Source organism: Colias eurytheme, chromosome 22, assembly GCF_061535395.1.
Source record: "Colias eurytheme isolate Ceu_HAF_F1 chromosome 22, ilColEury1 Martin Lab GWU primary, whole genome shotgun sequence".
Classification (NCBI taxonomy): domain Eukaryota; kingdom Metazoa; phylum Arthropoda; class Insecta; order Lepidoptera; family Pieridae; genus Colias; species Colias eurytheme.
Window position 1 is genome coordinate 7,971,078 of NC_143001.1, and position 20,403 is coordinate 7,991,480.

General features: G+C 37.3%; 1 protein-coding gene across 1 annotated transcript; it reads left to right on the plus strand.

Annotated features, from left to right (window-relative positions):
• The first annotated feature begins 6,171 nt into the window (after nucleotides 1–6,171).
• On the plus strand, nucleotides 6,172–20,362 carry LOC149898789 (uncharacterized). Its single transcript, XM_090114901.1, has 7 exons — nucleotides 6,172–9,016; nucleotides 9,308–9,519; nucleotides 10,548–10,755; nucleotides 11,257–11,363; nucleotides 11,839–12,017; nucleotides 19,302–19,411; nucleotides 19,781–20,362. The coding sequence occupies exons 1-7, from the start codon at nucleotides 6,232–6,234 to the stop codon at nucleotides 20,071–20,073; spliced, it is 3,894 nt and encodes a 1,297-aa protein (XP_089971027.1). The 5' UTR covers nucleotides 6,172–6,231; the 3' UTR covers nucleotides 20,074–20,362.
• Nucleotides 20,363–20,403: the final 41 nt, after the last annotated feature.

The window sequence follows — 20,403 nt, forward strand, 5'->3', positions numbered from 1 at the left end:
ATAGAAATCAGACGTGCGAAATCGCTAAATATATTTAAAAATTTAATTTTCAATCATTTCTCCTCCCAGATAAATAGTTAGTATTTTCACTGTATTTGTTTATTTTTATTTATTTATTTATTTATTTTGTAAATATATGTATTATTAGTATATTGGTATTTATATATAAATATATATAAATTATATATGTATTTTTTTTAAATCATATTCATTATGTATATATTTATAATATAAGTAGTTATTTGGTTTAAATGTATTATAATTAAATTTTTCATTACTGCACCACCTATTGTTTTTCCCCTTTTTAATTCAAAATCCTACCCATAGGTTGCCTGGTAGAAATCGCTCAGTAGCGATAAGGCCGCCTTTTTGGCTATACAGGGTGTAATCGTTAAGTGTGCACAGGCGATTTTTCCGTAAGTATTACAGATAACAAAAAACTTTAAACTGATATCGAAAGTACTTAACCTAATGAGTAAAATGGCGGTAATAAATTTTTAAAAATAAATCGAGAAATATCAAAAAAATTATCTTTAAACCCTCCCATACATTAAGTGTTGGTGGTGAATGCAGAAAATAAAAGGCCAGTCGCGTCGATGAATAAAAATGGAGGCTTTAATGCAGATTTGGCAATATAAAGTACAGACAGAAAACTTTAGTTACATACGTGCGCTCAGGAGAGAGGAGGCCGAAGAACTGGACGAGTCACTGACACAGCAGCGGCTCGCCGCAGCCTTTTACAGATCATATTTAATTAGCACAGATTAAAACAATCACAATCATAGACAATATTTACCTAAAGTATAATGTAATAATTATTAAAAAAAATAATCTTTTTTGAATGGCGCGTCGCCAACACTCCCCACCCCAGTGCTGACTCAGCACTCCAACATGGGAACGGGAGCGACGCGCGACGCACATCTGCGCCACGTCCCTGTCCTCCTTCACGCAAGACAACATTTAGGCTGTCTTAACATTTCGTATCAGCCTGAGGGGCTGCCATGCCCCACCCCAATGGGGGCTACCGGGAGATATAAACGACCATTGACTAACCTTTGATAAATCGTTGATCTCGCCCAAGCGATTCGCTTCAAAAGCTTTGTAAGAACGTGTGTTATTGTGAATCCAGTGAAGCACCGTGGTCGAGTCGCACCAAAAATACCTGCCCACGGGTTTCATTCTATGCTCTTTTAAAATAGTGTTTGCTAGCCGTACACCTAGCAATGCCGCTTGCAGTTCGGCCCTGGGTATTGTTAAGGGCTTTACAGGCATAACCATACACTTACTTGCGATAAATGCTACATGAATTGAGTCATTATATTCCCATCGCCAATAACCTACCGTACACATCGCCTTCCAGCTAGTATCACAAAACACATGCAACTGTAGGTTGTTATAGCCCGTAGCGTATGCAGTATGCGCTACGTCGTCGTAGCAATCCGTAGTACATTGCGTAGACGCACGCGATACGCTACGTGTTGGAAGTGAAGGGGATTGTGACGTCACCCCGGCCGATGACGAGGTGTCTTGCATCTCGCTTGCACTCGTAGGCGCCCTGTCTTTGTCGCACGTAGCTCGTACGACTCGCTTGTAGCACCTAGGTATACGTATGTCTTTAATTACCTTAAGTAGATGAAGCCATTGTTTCCATCGATGATAAATATCGTCGGGAATATTATCATCCCATCCGATATTTAATCGCCACGTATCTTGCAATATAATTCGCCCTTGTATTGTAAAAGGCATTAAAAAACCTAAGACATCAAAAATAGACATAATTACCTTTAACATTAAACGCTTCGTAGGCCTTTCTACACCTGAGATAATATTCTCAGGAATGCGTTTTAATGATATATCAAACCCTAATACATCCTTTTCGGGATACCAAATTAAACCCAAATCTTTACTCATTTTCTTTTCACTACCTTTAAATCTCACAAGCGCTCCAGCGTAGGAGTCAGGTAAGTTGGTGATGTCACTGCGCCATGGAAGACTCACGTGCCACCGGCCGTCCACCAGCTCAGCTGATTCCTCGAGTAGGGCGACCGCGCGAGCCTCGTCCGCGTGCTGACGCGGCTTAGTCATCACACCTAAGGAATCTAAAATAAAAGACCGTCGAACCTCCTCGTGAATCTCCCTCAGCAGGTATGCATCTTCACCAGCGCAGCCAGCATCAGCAGCAACAGAAATATGCAAGTTGGTTTCGGCGCTGGATGGTAAGTAGTTACGGGCCCCATACGGCCCCCTAGGAATAGAAGATTTCCCATGGACGCACCAGCCTAGAGGGGTAAGTGTAGCAGACGGCTCATTCAAATTTCCTATCTTGACCGCTAAAGGTAATAACAAATGATGATTATCTTGACCAATTAAAATTTCGGGTTTCGAATCTACATTATATAAATATTTCTTTATTTCACATAAATGCGAACAATTTAGATCGTTTATAATCGATAATGACTGTAACGGTAAACATAAATTACTAACGCATCTCATCTTTACATTATGCACCTTATCGTCTAAACCCTTAAGGTCTACATTTACATGTGTGTATTTGCAAACAATTTCATTATTGAACGCGCCTCGCACGCGCATTGTTTCCCGCCGGCCGTGTAGCCCGACGCGGGCCGCTAGATTAGAGTCTATAAGTGACACCGACGAACCGTCGTCTAATAACGCCGTGGTTTGCACTATACCGTTGGGACCGTGTACAGTTATGGGGACCACTTTTAGGAACACTTTTGGGGAATCACTTGCTTTTATGTGTGTTATACTTTCGGTAACAGGCCTTATCTCGGGCTCACGCGGCACTTGCCCGAGACTAATCACTTCACTTGCACTCGCGACACTGTTGATCGGATAATGAAGTAAGCGGTGATGCTCCCGGCCGCACCCGTCCTCGTCGCACACCGGCGCTGGGCATGTGTTCCTCTCGTGCTTGGATATGAGACATTTGTAACAGAGCCCATTGTTCTTTACATGCTGCCATCTAACTTTTTTCAGCGCCTTTTGAAATAATCTGCACTCTGTTAATATATGCGTATTTTTCTTGCAAAAACGACATATTTTATTGTTATGTTTGACGGACTGTATTAAAACTGTATGCGTTCTACTGTGCGCTTCTTGGCTTTTGTTTCTATTGTAATAATTACTGTCATTACGATAATTCAATAAATTACTTGAGGTGGTTGTTGTCTTTAACGCTTCACAGTGTAAAAATTCTGTCAATACAACTAACCTTGCCTCACGCCCTTCCTTGATGCGGTTGTAGCTGTAGTCCGTCCATTTTCCAATTAGAACGGAAGGGAGCTTTGAAAGGATGCTGGAGACGATACTGAAGCCCTGAAGATGCTCCTGTCGCCCCACTGCTCGTACAGCTTCGACATAATTTTGAATTTTGATTGAAAATGCGACGATATAATTATAATAATCGTTTGGCAACGGTTGTAACTTCTGTATATCTCGTTGAATTCTTAAAATAATAACATCTGGGTTACCAAACTGTAACTCTAAAGTGGCCATTATCTTCGACGGTGACGTGGCACTTATGAACAATGATGCCACCGACTCTTTGGCGGCACCACGTAGGCATTTTCGCAGCCTCCATATGTTTTCTTTATCGGTGAATTTACATAAATTTGTTGATTCCTGATAAGCCTGCTTGAACAACAACCATTCCATTGGGTCACCTGAGAATTCTGGAAGATCCCGAGGCGTGCTCATCCGGCTGAGTAGGTTGCTGTTCGCCATGTTGCTGCAGCTTGCGGTGGTGAGGTCCCTAATTGCAGAAGCCAACTGGTGAATCGAATCAGGTGCCGCGGCCGGCAATGGCGGCGGCGCGGCTTGTTGCAGTGGGCCCGTAGTTATACCTTGGTTGGGGGCTCCCTGCCCGTCAGGTGCTTCGATGTGCTGGCTTTCCACCCATTCCTCCACGTGGCTACGAACAGGCTCCCTGTTGAGTGAACTGCAGTATACCCTTTGTTCCTCCTCTTCGTCACTAAGTGCGGCCAAATCCGCTTCCAACGTTTTGTTAATTAAATCTATTTCAATTGCCGCTTTCTTTTTTGCGGCATCTAATAATAGTTGTTTGCGCCGAGCTGACTTCGATGTGCTCGAAGCTTGAGAACCCCGGCTACTTTTTGCCGCCATTGCCACGTGCGACTCGACTGGTATTTTCTTATCTAAATTTATTGCTGGTTCAGATTTTATGCTCCCCACATGTAACCGCAGCAGAGAAGATTTTGCGGCAACCACGTGCCCTTCTTGGCTTGCCGCACCACGTGCTCTCGAACTGCGTGTCCCCTTTGGTGTGCGGAACATGATCCTGCTCGAATGGCCACTAATGTTGGTGGTAAAGTAGAAAATAAAAAGGCCAGTCGCGTCGATGAATAAAATTGGAGGCTTTAATGCAGATTTGGCAATATAAAGTACAGACAGAAAACTTTAGTTACATACGTGCGCTCAGGAGAGAGGAGGCCGAAAAACTGGACGAGTCACTGACACAGCAGCGGCTCGCCGCAGCCTTTTACAGATCATATTTAATTAGCACAGATTAAAACAATCACAATCATAGACAATATTTACCTAAAGTATAATGTAATAATTATTAAAAAAAATAATCTTTTTTGAATGGCGCGTCGCCAACATTAAGTATGAAATATGAATATCCCATATACATTTAATATGAAAGATTTTAGCTTTCTTTTTCTTTTTTGGTTTTCTGCTTTAATTACTTCGCAAATTTGAAGTGGCATTTTCCACGCTTTTTCCGGACATTTTCCGGGGATTTTCCGGGCATTTTACAGGCATTTTCCAGGCATTTTCCACGCTTTTTCCGGACATTTCCACGCATTTTCCGGATATTTTCCAGACATTTCCCTGGCATATTCCGGTTATTTTCCGGGATTTTCCCAGGCATTTTCCGGGAATTTCCCAGGCATTTTCCGGAGATTTTCCGAGCATTTCCCGGGGATTTTCCGGATGTTTCCCAGATATTTTCCGGACATTTCCATGGCATTTTCCGGGGATTTTCCACGCATTTCCCAGACATTTTCCGGACATTTCTCAGGCATTTTCCGGGGATTTTCCAGGCATTTTCCGGAAATTTTACGGACATTTTCACGCATGTTCCGGACATTTTCACGCATTTACCGGATATTTTCCGGACATTTTTACGCATTTTCCGGATATTTTCCAGGCATTTTCCAGGGATTTTCCACGGTTTTTCCGAGCATTTCCCCGGCATTTTCCGGTTATTTTCCGGGAATTTCCCAGGCATTTTCCTAGGATTTTCCGAGCATTTCCCGGGGATTTTCCGGATGTTTTCCAGACATTTTCCGGACATTTCCCTGGCATTTCCCGGGGATTTTCCAGTCATTTACAGGCTATGTCAGGGAAATGTCCGGAAAATGCCTGGAAAATTCCTGTAAAATGTCCGGAAAAACGTGGAAAATGTCACTTCAAATTTGCGAAGTAATTAAAGCAGAAAACTAAAAAAAGAAAAAGAAAGCGAAAATCTTTCATTTTAAATGTATATGGGATATTCATATTTCATACTTAATGTATGGGAGGGTTTAAAGATAATTTTTTTGATATTTCTCGATTTATTTTTAAAAATTTATTACCGCCATTTTACTCATTAGGTTAAGTACTTTCGAAATCAGTTTAAAGTTTTTTGTTATCTGTAATACTTACGGAAAAATCGCCTGTGCACACTTAACGATTACACCCTGTATATTATATTGTCTTTTTTTCTTTTGTTACATTGTCTGTTTTTATTTGGTGCTAAATAAAGTGTATTTATTTATTTATTTATTATTATTAATCCTGCTTCGAAACTAACTAATTCGTTTAATTATGTCATAGCTATATGATGCATATTCCTAAGTATCTTATATACAAAGTATTGAACCCAGTGCTTCAGTAGGTAGATGCACTCTATTTATAAACCCGTAACTAACCCTAGAATGCACTTTTGGCAAGCTATGCTTCCTTGACACATCTTAAATTTACTGACCCACATACAGAAATAAACCCTAACACGATAACAATAAGTTCAAATTGCACCACAGCTCACGCCGTGACATTTTCTAGTATATACATGCGAAATTCAAGACAAGAATAACGAATGACACACAATTCGATTAGACGTAATTCGATTTTAGAAATGTTCGGACGTTTTTCTGCGTACAGTTAGAATATTTAACTGTCTGTACTCGTGTACGAAATATAACAATGAACACAAAGAAAAGTAAAAATAAGAACCGTGCCAAAAATGCGAATGTTTTGCCAACGCAAAATGTAACTAGTGAAATAAGTGATAAAACTGATGTGAATAAAGAAGAACAAGTAAAATGTGAAGATAAACAAAGCGAACAAACGAGTGTTGAAGCTGTTCCGTGTGAAAATGTACCAGCAATGGAAGAAACTGTTAAAACAGGTGCACCAGACGAAACTCCTGTGAAGCCTAAAAGAAAGAAGGGTAAAAAGAAAAAGCAAGATGAATTATTTGATGATCAAAAAATGCCTGATAACCAGGAAAATTCTACAGATAATACTTTAAATGTTACTGAGCCATCAATACAAGCAAATAGTGATGTGGAAAATGACACGAAACCTGAAACAGCGAAGCGCAAAAAGAAAAAGAAGAAACAAACTGAAAAATGTTTTACAGAAGAAATCACTGAACCAGTGAAAACAGAAAGCGAAGTAAATACTGAAATATCTATTAAAAGCGATCCAATACCTCAGACGCCAGAAAGTACACCTAAAAAGAAACATAAGAAAAAGAAACCTCCGGCTGACTCCACTAAAACTGAAGATGTCACATGTATTTCTGCTTTCCAACAATTATTAGAACCCGGTGATTCACAAGAGGAAACAGTGAGACCTGAATCGCAAAACAATGATAGTTTACCAGAAGTTTTGATAGATAAATGCGAGGAGAAAGTAGAAGACATTCAGCAAACAAAAAATAAAAAGAAAAATAAAAAACACAGAAAACATTCACCAGCGGTAATTCAACACGATGAAGATAAGAAACAACCACAAGAAGGAACTGTTGAGTTAATGCAGAAAAAGTGTGAAGTAAAACCTACATCTGAAATAAGTGAAGTATCTCAGGAAGCAAGCCCTAAGCCAAAAGCAAAAATTGCTAAGCCTGTTGATAAAAAACATAAGAACAAGAATACAAAAACATCAACAAATGTTGATAATAATTCAACACCTGAAGATGCTAAAATCGATCAGAGTTCTCTTCCTGGGCTGGAATGTCTAAAGAAAGATGATAATGTACTAATACAAGCTGAAAGTGAGAGTTTAAAAACAACTAATAATATTAAACAGAGTGAACCATCATTTCAAAACGTGATCATTGGGCCTGCTGATACTGAAAAAGAAAAATGCGACAAAACTGTAAATGTAGAAAAAGTCATCGAATCGCCACAAATAGCACCTCAAACTGAACAGGAACAAATAAAAGAGTCTGATAATACTTCATTTACAGAGGTTCGACCATCGAGAAAGAAGAAAAGATCTGCAAAATCAATTTCAGAGCAGAGCGATGGTGAAAAGGCTCCTAGCGTTACAATAGATGCATCTTCACAAAATGAACCAAAAACTGAACAAATAGAAGATACAAATATTACACCTGATTTTATCCATTACCCTCGCTCGAGTAGTCAGCAACAGTTTGATAGTAACAATAATACTGTAATTCAAGAAATCCATTCTCCCGATGAAGTAAGACTTGGAATTCCAATTTTTATGTCAGTACCAGTTGTTGAAGGTTCAGGCGAATCTCCTGAAGTGAGGTCGCAAATGGATCCTTTAGATGTAGAAGTGACTGAATTAAAGATGAGTGCTCTAAAGACTGAAGATAAAAATGTACCTATACCAGCTGAAGCAGTTGACGAAACGCTAGTAATGGAAGAGTTAAAATTATCTATCGAAAAATCATTAGCTGAGTTAACAGCTATTGAAAAGGGTGAAATAGAAGTTGAAAAGAAATTAGTGGATGTTAAACAAGAAAGTTTACATAGTCCAGTGGCCGCTCCTATCGATACCGCATTAGAAAACATTACACCAGCCAATGATGGTTCAAAAATTGTTGATATACCACAAGAAGAAGTTCCAGAAAGTCCATGCTCGCCTCCAGTATGTCCTGCAAGAAAAGATAAGAAAGGAAAGACGAAGAAAAAAGGTAAAAAAGGTGTGACTGAACAAGCGTCTAGTACAACAACTGGTTCTTCAAGTAATACTGCTGGTGAGACAAAGAAAGATACTCAAAATAAATCTTCGAAGGATAAAGATACTAAATCCGAAAATACACAGAAAAAAGAGAAACAGCAATCTACTGGAAACACGGATGAAACTGAAGTTCAACCAGATTCCTCTTCAGCATTTGAAGTTTATTACGAGCCCATCGAAAATTTTGAAGACGCTTTAACATCAAGCAACGAAGACATTAACAAAACATTTGAAATGATCGCCAAAGAAGTGTACGATACCGTAGAAACAAAGAAACCAACGTTACCAAATCCGGAAATAAGTATAACCGAACCTGAAGAAGATAGGCAAGAAAAAAACGCAAAAGAACATCCTGTTTCGCAGCCAAAAAACTTATTAGGCCAACCAAACATTCCTGCATCATCGAATAAGGACGACTACAAAAAAGAAAAAGATAAACCACCTAATAGCATGCAAGCTAAAGTTAAAATAAAAGATTCAGTTGACGTCGAAAAATCAAAGAAGCGATCGAAAGAATCACAAACACAGAATAAGTCAAAACATAATTCAAATACATATAAAATAAATGAAAACGACGATTTTGTTTACAAATACAGCTTTCGTACAGTGTTTCTGCCAAACATCTGTCATGTTTGCAACAAGGATTTGACTACGAGAGTTCCCTGCAAGTTTTGTAACCTGCTATTCTATTGTAGTCAGAAACATAAGGATGAAGATTGGCCGAAACATCAATCTTTGTGTTTCGCAATTTGTACTATAGCTCACTTGAAAGGTTTGTAAATATTGTACTTATGGTTAATTTTGATGTGAAACTTCTTTAGGCGCGTTGAGACTTGAGAGTAAAATTTCAAGGTCGCGTAGAATACCAATACGCCATGGAGTAAGGCGACGATTTTGGTATCTTTGAATCTTGCCAAAGAAGTTGCACTTCTGACATGTGTGCACACTTTTTATTTTCATAATGATATGGCATATTCTTACAACGAATTAATATCGTAATTAAATCGTCATAATACTTTTAATATAAACTTAACAGACCAGATAATTTTTCTTCTTTTCGCAGAGCAAAAATTCATCTACGGGGCTGCGAAAAACATAACTGGCCAAGACTACAGATTGCTCAGAATGCAAGTTATTATGTCCTGTGAGAAGATGCTAAAACGAAAGCTGCTTCCCTGGGAGCAAGAAGCTTTGCTTTATCCTAGGATCTGTTCCAATACTGCCTGTAGGGAATGGAGGCAGGGATACTTGACTGATTGCAGAGGATGTGGACAGGTACCTATTTATCTATGCAATAATAATAATGCGGTATTTTCTGCTCATGTATCGCGATGATACTATAGTGCAGTTGTTTCCATAATACATTTTGTTGTGTTGAATATGCTAAATCGCAGTATACGCAGCGGAATGCAATAAATTAATATCTTAGGCCCTTCGCTCATGGAGCTACTCAAAAATGACTGAACTAATCAGTAATTACGATTACAAACCAGTTACAAATTGTATCTCGCATACAACGCTACTCAAGTTATAAGGTTTCAGTCACTTGTCAATGTTTGCTCGTTCATTTATATCATAAAAAACAAAGAAACTCGGGAAACCAGTAGCGTGGAGACCGACACGACGCGTCGCGCGTGATTTGTTGCTAACGCGTTACTCACCAGTTAGTAACTAGTCGCGTCGTGTGCGAATCTCCATAGAACATGTATGGGCTGTGACACTCAGGCAACTCGTTAGTAATTTGAGTTTGTGACTAGTTCTTTTTGAGTAGCTCCATGAGAGAAGGGCCCTAGTCTACATTTATTGAAACTATCTTGCTATTAAAAAGATTCTACGTCGTCGTTACTATTAAATTATTTATGTTATGTCGTTTAATATTGTTCCCCTGTAAAACTTTAATTGTTGTAAATTTTAATAAATACTTTTCTAGATCTGTTTTTTTTACTCTTTCATACCTTTCCAATCAGATAATTTTATCGCCAGCGTAAGCAAAAAGGTATTATAATACTCACAAACCTTTTGGAATCGCATGCTGGTTTCCTCATTTACAAAACCCAACTAAAAAAAAAGACGGGAGTGCCGGCAAAAGTGAAAACTTGATTATTAACGTTCAGCATGTTTGATATTTTGGAATGGTATCCGTCTTACGCATGGAATATAAGGGCTAAAAAAAAAAAATCCGTCTTACGCTTTTTCGATCAGGCCACGTGTCCTGACGCGAGTTTAAGATTTTATACCCAACGCCGCTAAAGAAGTTTTCACTTCAAAAAACTTCTCATAGAAAATATATGATCATATTCCAGGTGGCATTCTGTACAGACCACCCAGAACACTTACCCATATCCCATCAACAGTGGTGTAAGTCATATGCCTTGTACCAGAAACTGGTGATGTACCAACAGACCAAGGGTAGATTGGAGCCCTGCCTACCTAGTAAGGTGATGACGGAAAGTTATGTTATACCGGAGAAGATTAATGAGGTTCTGGCTTCTTTGTATGAAGAGAAAATTGGTGAGTTTGGAATGTAGATTAATGTTTAACTGTAAGGTTACTAAATTAGGTAGATTTTATAGTTTGTAATGGTGTTTTATAGGAGAAATTTTCAATAGAACTGCTTTTATGCTGTGAAATTGAATAATGACTATCTTCAGTCGATAAAATAATAAATCTTTTTAAATGTGTTTTAATATTTGGTCTCTACAGTTTTATTTTATCTAAGACAATCTCTTTTTGGTCGTAAGAATCGTTCATTATCACATTTTTTCACAAATTCATATTTTACTTTGTTAATAAATCCGATGTGCCTAATTTAAACATAACATGAAAATGATCAAATATCTCTATAAAATTCACCAAACTTCGTTACATATTTTCAATACATATTCCATTCGTGGCATTTTCAATGCCATGTAAAACGTACATACATACATTACACTATATGTGTTGTTATCCATATTTTATTAACCTATATCTCTTGGACGGCATCCAATATTAATGCAGGTACTATTTCAGAAATGGATGACATACAATACGCGACGCTTACTCAGATAGCTTCAGCACCTCTGACTACTGCGTATGGCTATCAAATGTGTAGAAAAAATGCAAATGGACTGAACAAGGTTTGTTTTTCTTATACAAATGTTATTTATGAAATTTTCTGGAGAATGGTTCATTTTAGTTTGGTATTATGAGGAATAGGTACTTTATGTATTATCCTACTAATATTATAAATGCGAAAGTTTGTGAGGATGGATGGATGTACGTTTGTAACTCTTTCATGAACTACAGGGCCTATTTGGATAAAACTTAACAGTAAAGCTATCATCAGAATAACACAAGAGCTATAGATTGTTTGACTCAAATTGACTCAAACACTGATAGATTGATTGATTGACTTGATTTTACCCGCGGGTAAAATTGCGCGGCCCAGCTTGTATTTTTTAAAACTGTCGTAGTATTGTTTCAATTGAAGACTTCTTATCTCTCCACTGAGGAAAATATTATCAACATACATATGATACATGTACCAGTACCAGAGCTACCCATAAACAGACTCATAAATTCCACCTCTTTAATAAAATTTATCTTTTTCAGAGGAGCATATTTTCAATACACATAGTGGGAGCAGAATTGCAATTCGAAGCAGATGTACTAAATAAATGGGAGAGATTCTTTCTACATTTACGACCTGATATAAAAGATCTACGAATAGTTCTGATTAGTCCTAATCTCAACCCTTCGAATTTGCCACTGGACCTTTTGAGGAATGTCAAGTAAGGATATATAATAACTACTGTTGATAAATGATAGTGAGAAATACCTTTAGTTTAAATAATGAGAGAATATTGGAACTAGGCTAGGTACAATGTTGTAATAATCTAATTAAATGTGCCTTAATTTGGTCACTAAGCTAGGAAGTCTAATGTTAGGAAATTGCAAGAATATATCTGCTCAAGTAAATCTCATCATTGAGTTACTATGTACTATGTAATAGAGAGGGCATCGCTACTACTAACTACACTATTTGTAACACGAGTTAGAGCCAAGTGTCTCAAACATCGCTTATATCTTTGACTAACTAGCCGCCCCACGCGTGCCTCGCACCGCGCGATTGTCACACAGATTTTGTTCGTGGTGTCCTCTCTATACGTAGTAATAATACCTCAATGAATCTCATTATGATAAAGTTTTTTAAACAGAATATTAATAATCAAGTTTTATTAGAGATCGATCATATTTACAAGAGGATATTATTTTTACCCGACAACGGCAAAGCAAAAGGAGGGTTATGATTTTGACAGGCTATGTATGTATGTATGTATGTATGTATGTATGTATGTATGTATGTATGTATGTATGTATGTTCATCTGTTCCCTCGTAACTTCTAAACTACTTATCAGAATTCGACAAATGACATATCATTAGAAGCGTCTTAATTGTCCGCTGGTTATAGGCTATATGGGATTTCACAAAATCTAATGTGGCGCCCTCTAGCGGACAAAACATACAGAGTAAAAAAATAAAGTTAAGATAAATATGCCGTGTTTGGTATCATTTGAAAGCTTTTTACTTGCACATTTTGAATATATATATATTACTAGCATTTGCTTGTGACTTTACCTGTATTCATGGGCTGATTGCATATAATTCACATCTTTTCGTTCCTAGCTTCTTTATTAGTTCATCAATTTAACTTTTGTCAATATTATGCGCCACAAATACACTTTAACACCAAAATAGTACAAATAATAAAAAGTAAAACAACTAAAACCCAACTACGACAAAAAACGACGCTGAAAAAGTATAAAACAAGATTTTCAGAATTCCACTATGTAGAGATAAATTTTCATGTTTGGAAAGGCGTAGTCACACGTTACATATATATCTACCGTAGCACTTTGACAACGTGTGACTACGCCTTTCCAAACATGAAAATTTATCTCTACATAGTGGAATTCTGAAAATCTTGTTTTATACTTTTTCAGCGTCGCTTTTTGTCGTAGTTGGGTTTTAGTTGTTTTACTTTTTATTATATCTATGAATATTCAACAGGAAGCAACATAATATCATCTATAACTTTTTATATCACAAGAATAGGAAGTAATGTTTCTTTCATCGTAGGAATTTAACTTAATATAAGTTTTAATAATCCCTACTAATATTATAAATGCGAAAGTAACTCTGTCTGTCTGTTACGCTTTCCCGCTTAAACCTCTCAACCGATTTTGATGGAATTTGGCACAGACAATCTTTAGACCCTGAGAAAGAACATAGGCTACCTTTTATAAAAACACCACGCGGGTGAAGCCGCGGGCGGAAACTAGTTTTTTTTTTTTTTTTTTTTTTTTTGATTAAACTGCGACCAGGCAATCTGTTTGGTAACAATTGGCCTTTATATTGTTTGGAACTCCGTCCGGGAACATGATATTGTTTCAAGGGGCTCGTCCAACGACTCCACCCTTGTAGTCCAGTGTTATATTTGTTTTAGATTAGAATCTTTTAGCAAGGTTTGTAATGTCCTGTCTTTTTAGCCTGATGTATTGTTGGCCTCCCTCTCCACTTAACGCTTGAGCAAGGTCGTTGGTGTGTACTGTTAGCCTTCCCTGATATTTCTGGCTGCTTTCGACAATTTGTTTTCGAACTGTGGCTATACCGAGATCAAGGTACATGTATTTATTTGCAATACATTTGGGGATACCAAGTATTGTTCTGAGAGCCTTAGTCTGGAATCTCTCTAGGATTTCAATGTTGCTATTGCTGGCAGAGCCCCAAAGCTGTATGCCATACGTCCAGATTGGCTTTAAGATTGTCTTGTAAATTAGAATTTTACTATTGTCTTTCAATTTTGAGTGGTGACCTATCAGCCAATTTAGGCTACGCAGTTTTCCATCAAGTTGTTTTCTCTTTGTCCATATATGTTTTTGCCATGTCAGTCTTCTGTCTAAGTGCATACCCAAATATCTAACACTATCTTCTTGGGGTATTTCTTTGTTGTTTAAGGTTACCGGCGGGCACGTTTCCTTTCTGAGCGTAAATGTCACATGCGTGGACTTACTCTCATTTGCTTTTATCCTCCATAGTTTTAGCCATGTCTCAATTTCAGTGAGGTGCTCTTGTATCATGAGAGATGCAGTTCCTGGATCCTTATGGATGGATATCACTGCGGTGTCATCGGCATAAGTCGCAATCATTGTTTTGCTGTTCGCGGGGATGTCAGCTGTATAAATAAGGTACAGTATCGGTCCTAGGATACTGCCCTGTGGGACACCAGATTGTATCTCGTAGAGTTCGGAGAGATCTTCGTTGCATTTCACCTGGTAGCTTCTTTTGGTGAGGTAAGATTTGAGAGTTAAATAAAAGCAGTGAGGGAGCTTCTCTTTCAATTTATATAGAAGACCTTCATGCCACACCTTGTCAAATGCTTGACTTATATCCAAAAAGACAGCAGAGCAATACAATTTGTTTTCAAGACATTTACTTATTATGTCTACGATTCGGTGGACTTGCTCTATTGTTCCGTGGTTTTCACGAAATCCAAACTGATGGTCGGGCAGTACAGTGAGTAGGTGTTCCTTAATCAGTCCGTAAGTTAATTTATGTCTTTAAGTTATTAAAAAATTCTGCTGATAATCGAATCCTAACTATTGTTTATAATGCTTTAGCTCAATCGATCTTATCTTACGGTATTGCAGTGTGGGGTGGAGCTCCTAAAACAACTATTTTACAGCTTGAAAGAGCCCAGAGAATGATTCTGAAGATTATGACTAAAAAACATTTTAGATACCCAACTACAAAACTATACGCTGACTGTAAAGTCCTGTCGGTGCGGAAACTTTATATCTTAAATATGATACTTCGTACACATGCACACTTAAAATATGATAAAAATCTCTTATCAACTATACGTAGGAATAATAAAATAGTTAAACAAGAATCGTGCAGAACCTGTATCGCGGGTAGGCACTCTTATGTAATGGGTCCAAGGCTGTACAACAAAATTTCCCAAATAATATCCATTTATCCACTCACAAAAAATAAACTAAAATTAGTTTTGAAAGAATGGCTTCTTACTTTGGATTACGAGGATACAGAGGTATTGCTAACTGTTAGGACGTAATACTTAAGTAATGAAAGTAAAATACATTAAAATTAAGTATTTTTTATTTACTTCTATAGACTTAGTGAATGACTGGCTTTATATATCCAGTCATTCGATCCCAAGACCCGTCGTTGGTCGTAGGGCTAAGTGCAGGTGTAATGGGAAAATAATTTTGCCTAAATAACACAATGATAAATATCATTTTAAAATATACAAAACCCTTGATTTCTGGACTGGTGGTTACAACTGAGCTTTGGTATAATAGTGGTTTATATATTCTTTGTAGTTTTTCTTATTTCTAGTGTTTTCTTTTCTCTCAACAAGTATAAATAAAATGTGATCCAACGAAGTGAGGAGTGGGGGCCTGGTGACCTAAAATACAGGTAATTTTTATTACCTAGTTTAGGCACCAGTCTCACACTTATTTATATGTAATGGAAATGTGTACTTATTTAATGTAACCAATGTGAGAAAATAAACTCTTTTTTATTTTATTTTATTATTAATTCTGCTGAGTAGTATTCTCTCGAACAGTTTTCCAATAATTGGCAGCAAGCTAATGGGTCTATATGAGGTCGTCTGATGCGGCGGTTTGCCTGGTTTAAGCACCATCACCACTTGTGCTATCTTCCATTGCCCTGGGAAATGTTCGAGTCTTAGAAGAGCATTGAAGATGTTGACAATTTTCATTATTCCTTTAGGTGGAAGATGTTTTAACAAAGTAGCATCGATCATATCATATCCAGGTGCCTTACCTTCTTTGAGGTATCTGATTTCTCTAGCGACTTCCTTTGGACTAGTGCTTTTAAGAGGAAGACACATCTGTTTTGCCGAGCCTAGGTATGTATTCACCTTTGCCGTATGATCAGGATTACTCTCAGGGTGTGGTTGAAAAACAGTGTTTAAGTGTTTTGCAAATGTTTCAGCCTTTTCTTTGTCCGATCTAGCCCACCCTCCGTTGCTGTTGTGGAGAGGGGACATATGAGCTTTAGGGCGTTTTAGGGCTTTAGTTACTTTCCACAATGAATAATCTGTGTCAGCATTGGGGCTTAGATTTGTAATTCGATTTTGGATGTTTTCATTTTCTAGTTGGCTAATGTAAGTTTTCAATTCCTCCGAAAATTTGTTGAAAGCTGTTTTGTCGCTCGGATACCCGCTCCTGTGCCATATTTTTCTAAGTCTGCGGCGTTCTTTGATTTTCTCTTTGATTTCTAGTGGATAAGAGTTTTGTTTTGGAGGCTTACCTTTCTGTTTTGAAGTGGCAATATTTGCAGCATTATGAATAGTCATATTGAGTTTTTCTATTTCATTTTCTACTTCATCAGAGGTTTTAAGTTTGCATTTCAGATCCACCAGTGTGTTTATCATGTCTTGGTACATACGCCAGTTCGTATTTTTACGGTTGTATAACTTAGGTTGTGGTTGCAACAGAGTGATTGTTGAGCTTATGTTTAGGATGACAGGAGTGTGATCTGAAGTGAGGTCGATAGGTGATTCTATTGTGACGTAATTATTATCTATATTTTTTGTAACAAAGAAATCAAGCAAATCAGGTATCCTGTTTCTGTCATTTGGCCAATATGTAGGCTTGCCACCAGATAAGTATTCTAGATTCATTTTTTGTATTGTTTTCATAAGTTGTCTACCTCTTGGGTTATAGACTCTTGAACCCCAGTGAAGATGCTTTGAATTCCAGTCCCCTCCACAGACAAATCTTTTATTCAAAGTCGCAAAGTAGTTGTTGAAGTCTTGTTCAGATATTATATGTCTAGGCGGGCAATAAACGGCTGACAGTACAGTTTCCAATTTATTGTCTTCGATTATTATAGAGGTTGCTTGAATTTTCTCTGTGGAATAGTTCTCAATTGGGTAGTGCTTAATATTATTTTTAACAATAATGGCACTTCCTCCATGGCTGTTTCCAGATGGGTGATTAGTTGCATACATTTTGTAATTGTCAAAAACGGTGTGCGATTTAGAAGTGAACCTTGTCTCAGATATAAGTGCTACGTCAATATATTCTGTTTTTAAAAATAATTCAAATTCTTGACGTCTCTCCGTCAAGCCGTTGGCGTTCCAAGTGACCACTCGGAGGTTTCGAGTCATTTTTTAACAAGGCTGCTGACTAGCTGGACCATGCGATCCATCATTTTGTCTACCATAGTTTCAACCATGGTCATTATTGTCTTTTGCTGTTTGTCAAGCATAGTTTCCATAAGTTTCATGATGTCGTTAAGGTCTGTTGTTTTTTCAAAATGTGTGTCTGTTAATTTTGCCTTGGTAGCCTCTGCATATGTTTTATTGAGATTGGGTACTCTTGAGTACCTGTTATATAAAGTAGGTTGCATATATGTAGAAGTTACGTTTTGTGATGGTGGATTTACTTTTGGCTTTGGTGCACTCTTTAAGATCCGTTCTTTGTATTGCTTGTAGATGCTACAACCTTTGTAGCTAGCCGGGTGTTTCTCTTCACAATTCGCACAAGTAGCTTCGGTGTCTGGTTTTTTAGTACAAGATGAAGTAGGATGATCTTTACCACATTTAACGCAACGGAAAGGTCTATAGCATTGGTTCTTTGAATGGCCGAATCTCTGGCATCTTTTACATTGAAGTATTTCCTTTTTTTTATATGGCGCTTCAATTGTAATTTTCATGTTATTCAAGTATTTTACTTTGAATATATCTTTATTGTTGCTCTTTGGTTCCAGGTCAACATAGAAGGTAGGTAGTGGCTCTTTTGTAGCCCGGTGCCTTACATTCACCACTTGTCTGACTTTATGTCCTATATTTGACAGCTCTTTGGCTATCTGTGCAGTGTCTTCTGATGCATGTAGCCCGCGCACGACAACTCTATATGCTCTCTCGCACTTAAGCTGATAAGTATAGTGAGAGATATTGTTCGCTATAAATTTCTCTCTAATAGTTTTATATACCTGGATGTCTTTGGGCATGATTTTTATAATATGTCCAGATTTCAGGGTGGTTATAGTGTATGAACTATTGTCTACTATTTCATTTAAAACTTCCTTGAGAGATGTAATATTTAGGACACCTGTGACAAAGATAGGCTCAGGTTTAGGAATGTATTCTTTTTCTTCTTTCTTGTTGTCTTCTGAGGTATCTTCATTCAAGATTTCAAAACTATTTTGTGTGGGTACTGCAAAAACGGAAGTATTTTTCAGTTTTTTATTTGTGTCGTTTTGTATTGGGCTAGTTTATTTTCTTTTATTTCTTTTAGTAGGAATTTGGTCTCTTTGCCAGTCAACCTTATTGTTTATTATTTCTAAGGGGGAGCTTTCTGGCCGAGGCTCTATCAAAGTCTGATTACTTTGTTCTGAATTTGGTTTGTCTGAAATTTGCTCTTCAGTTATCAGTTTTGCTGGTAAAGAAGAAGTCGAGTTGCTTCTAGTTCGAGTAAACATACTTTTGTGAAAAGTCTGTTGAATCATATTATTTTGGTTTATGTTTTTTTTTTGTTGAATGGTTTCGCTCATTTTGTTCCCACGAGTAGGGACGATTTATAACCGTCACACTAGGGGTGACGCCCATTCCCCAGTGAAGGCACGTATACAACGTCGTTAGCCGGGTCCGACGAGGTTGGCGCTAGTAGCTTGCCTCCCGCAAGCCATGCATCTTATTGGCGCGTATCCCACCTTAAGATTGGGGTGACTTTTTAAAGAGGTTTTCTACCTCGCAGCCCGGGCGATTAAGCCAAGGCCCCCGATTCCATAGTAAAAGAACTAAGAGTTGCGGGTTGTGAAGGTCATTTCCTACCCTCACTTATTCAATCTGGTTAAGCTATCATTGTCGGGTTAATTAACCGTCGCCCGATACTCGACGTTGACCTTTTACAGCTGGCTCGGTCACCTCTCAGCCAACCCTCCTCCTTTTGCATACGGGCTTGGGACCGTCATTGGCGGAGTTTGGCGGAAACTAGTAATGTATATTTCCTTTCAGTTTATGTGAAAAATGCCGCTCCAACAATCGTCGGCTGCTATTCAGCTTCGAAGACAAGAAAACATATTTTGATTATTACACTAGTGAAGATTTCATTCATCCTGATATTGGTAAGGTTTTTTATTTAACTTCAATTAGAATTTTCTTTCTTAGAAGGTATTCAAAGAAAACTTCTTGTTTTTAGACCATAAGATTTTAAAAGTAGATATGAAATTGCAGTTTTTATATCATTATAATATTTGAAAGATATTTTTACATTGCTATAATATGCATTTTCAGTTTGAATGGATTTTAAAATACTTATTACTATTTTTACAAACCGACAAAATAATAATATCAATGATGGAATAAAGCACATTTACGTCAGAAAATACCTAGTTTATACTATCAGTTTTAATTTTATTAATAATCTTTTAACATAACGACGTACATTCAATTGGAAGCATATTATACTATTTAATGTTTTTATTTGTTTTCAGTATGTGCCTTCAACCCAAGTATTGAAAGGTCATCAATCTACAACGGAAAAGACCCTTGGCCAGCCACTCTCAAATGTGTTGCTAAATTAAAATCTCCTTTACTAATAACTGCGTATACATTGGATGAATTAAATAGAGATTTATCTAGAGTCCAAAAATATTCTTTTGACGTCCTAACTGAGCCTAAATATAATAACTTTGCCAGTATAAGACCTGATAGGAACTTTATAACAGACGACGAAATACCGTTACTGTTTAAGAATTACTGTTTTTCTGTTGTGTGTGGTGTTTGAATTTTGAATTTTAAAGTATTGAAAGTTTTTTAGTTTTTTTGAAGTGAAACTTCTTTATCGGGGTTGGAAAAAAATTTAGTGTAATATTTTTTCGTTACGCGTGACATTTTTCCGTTACGCGCTATCTTTTTCTTATCCTTACCACGCGTGATTCGACGTATTTCTATAAATACGTTATACGTAGTTGCTTAGAGTAATTTTTTTTTTAAAAGAACTTTCATTTCTTACGTGTGTACACAAGTACACGCACGCACACATTTATTTGTATGATGTTTGTTGGTGTTTGAATATTATAGTAGTTGAATTTGATTTTATGTATGTTATATTTAT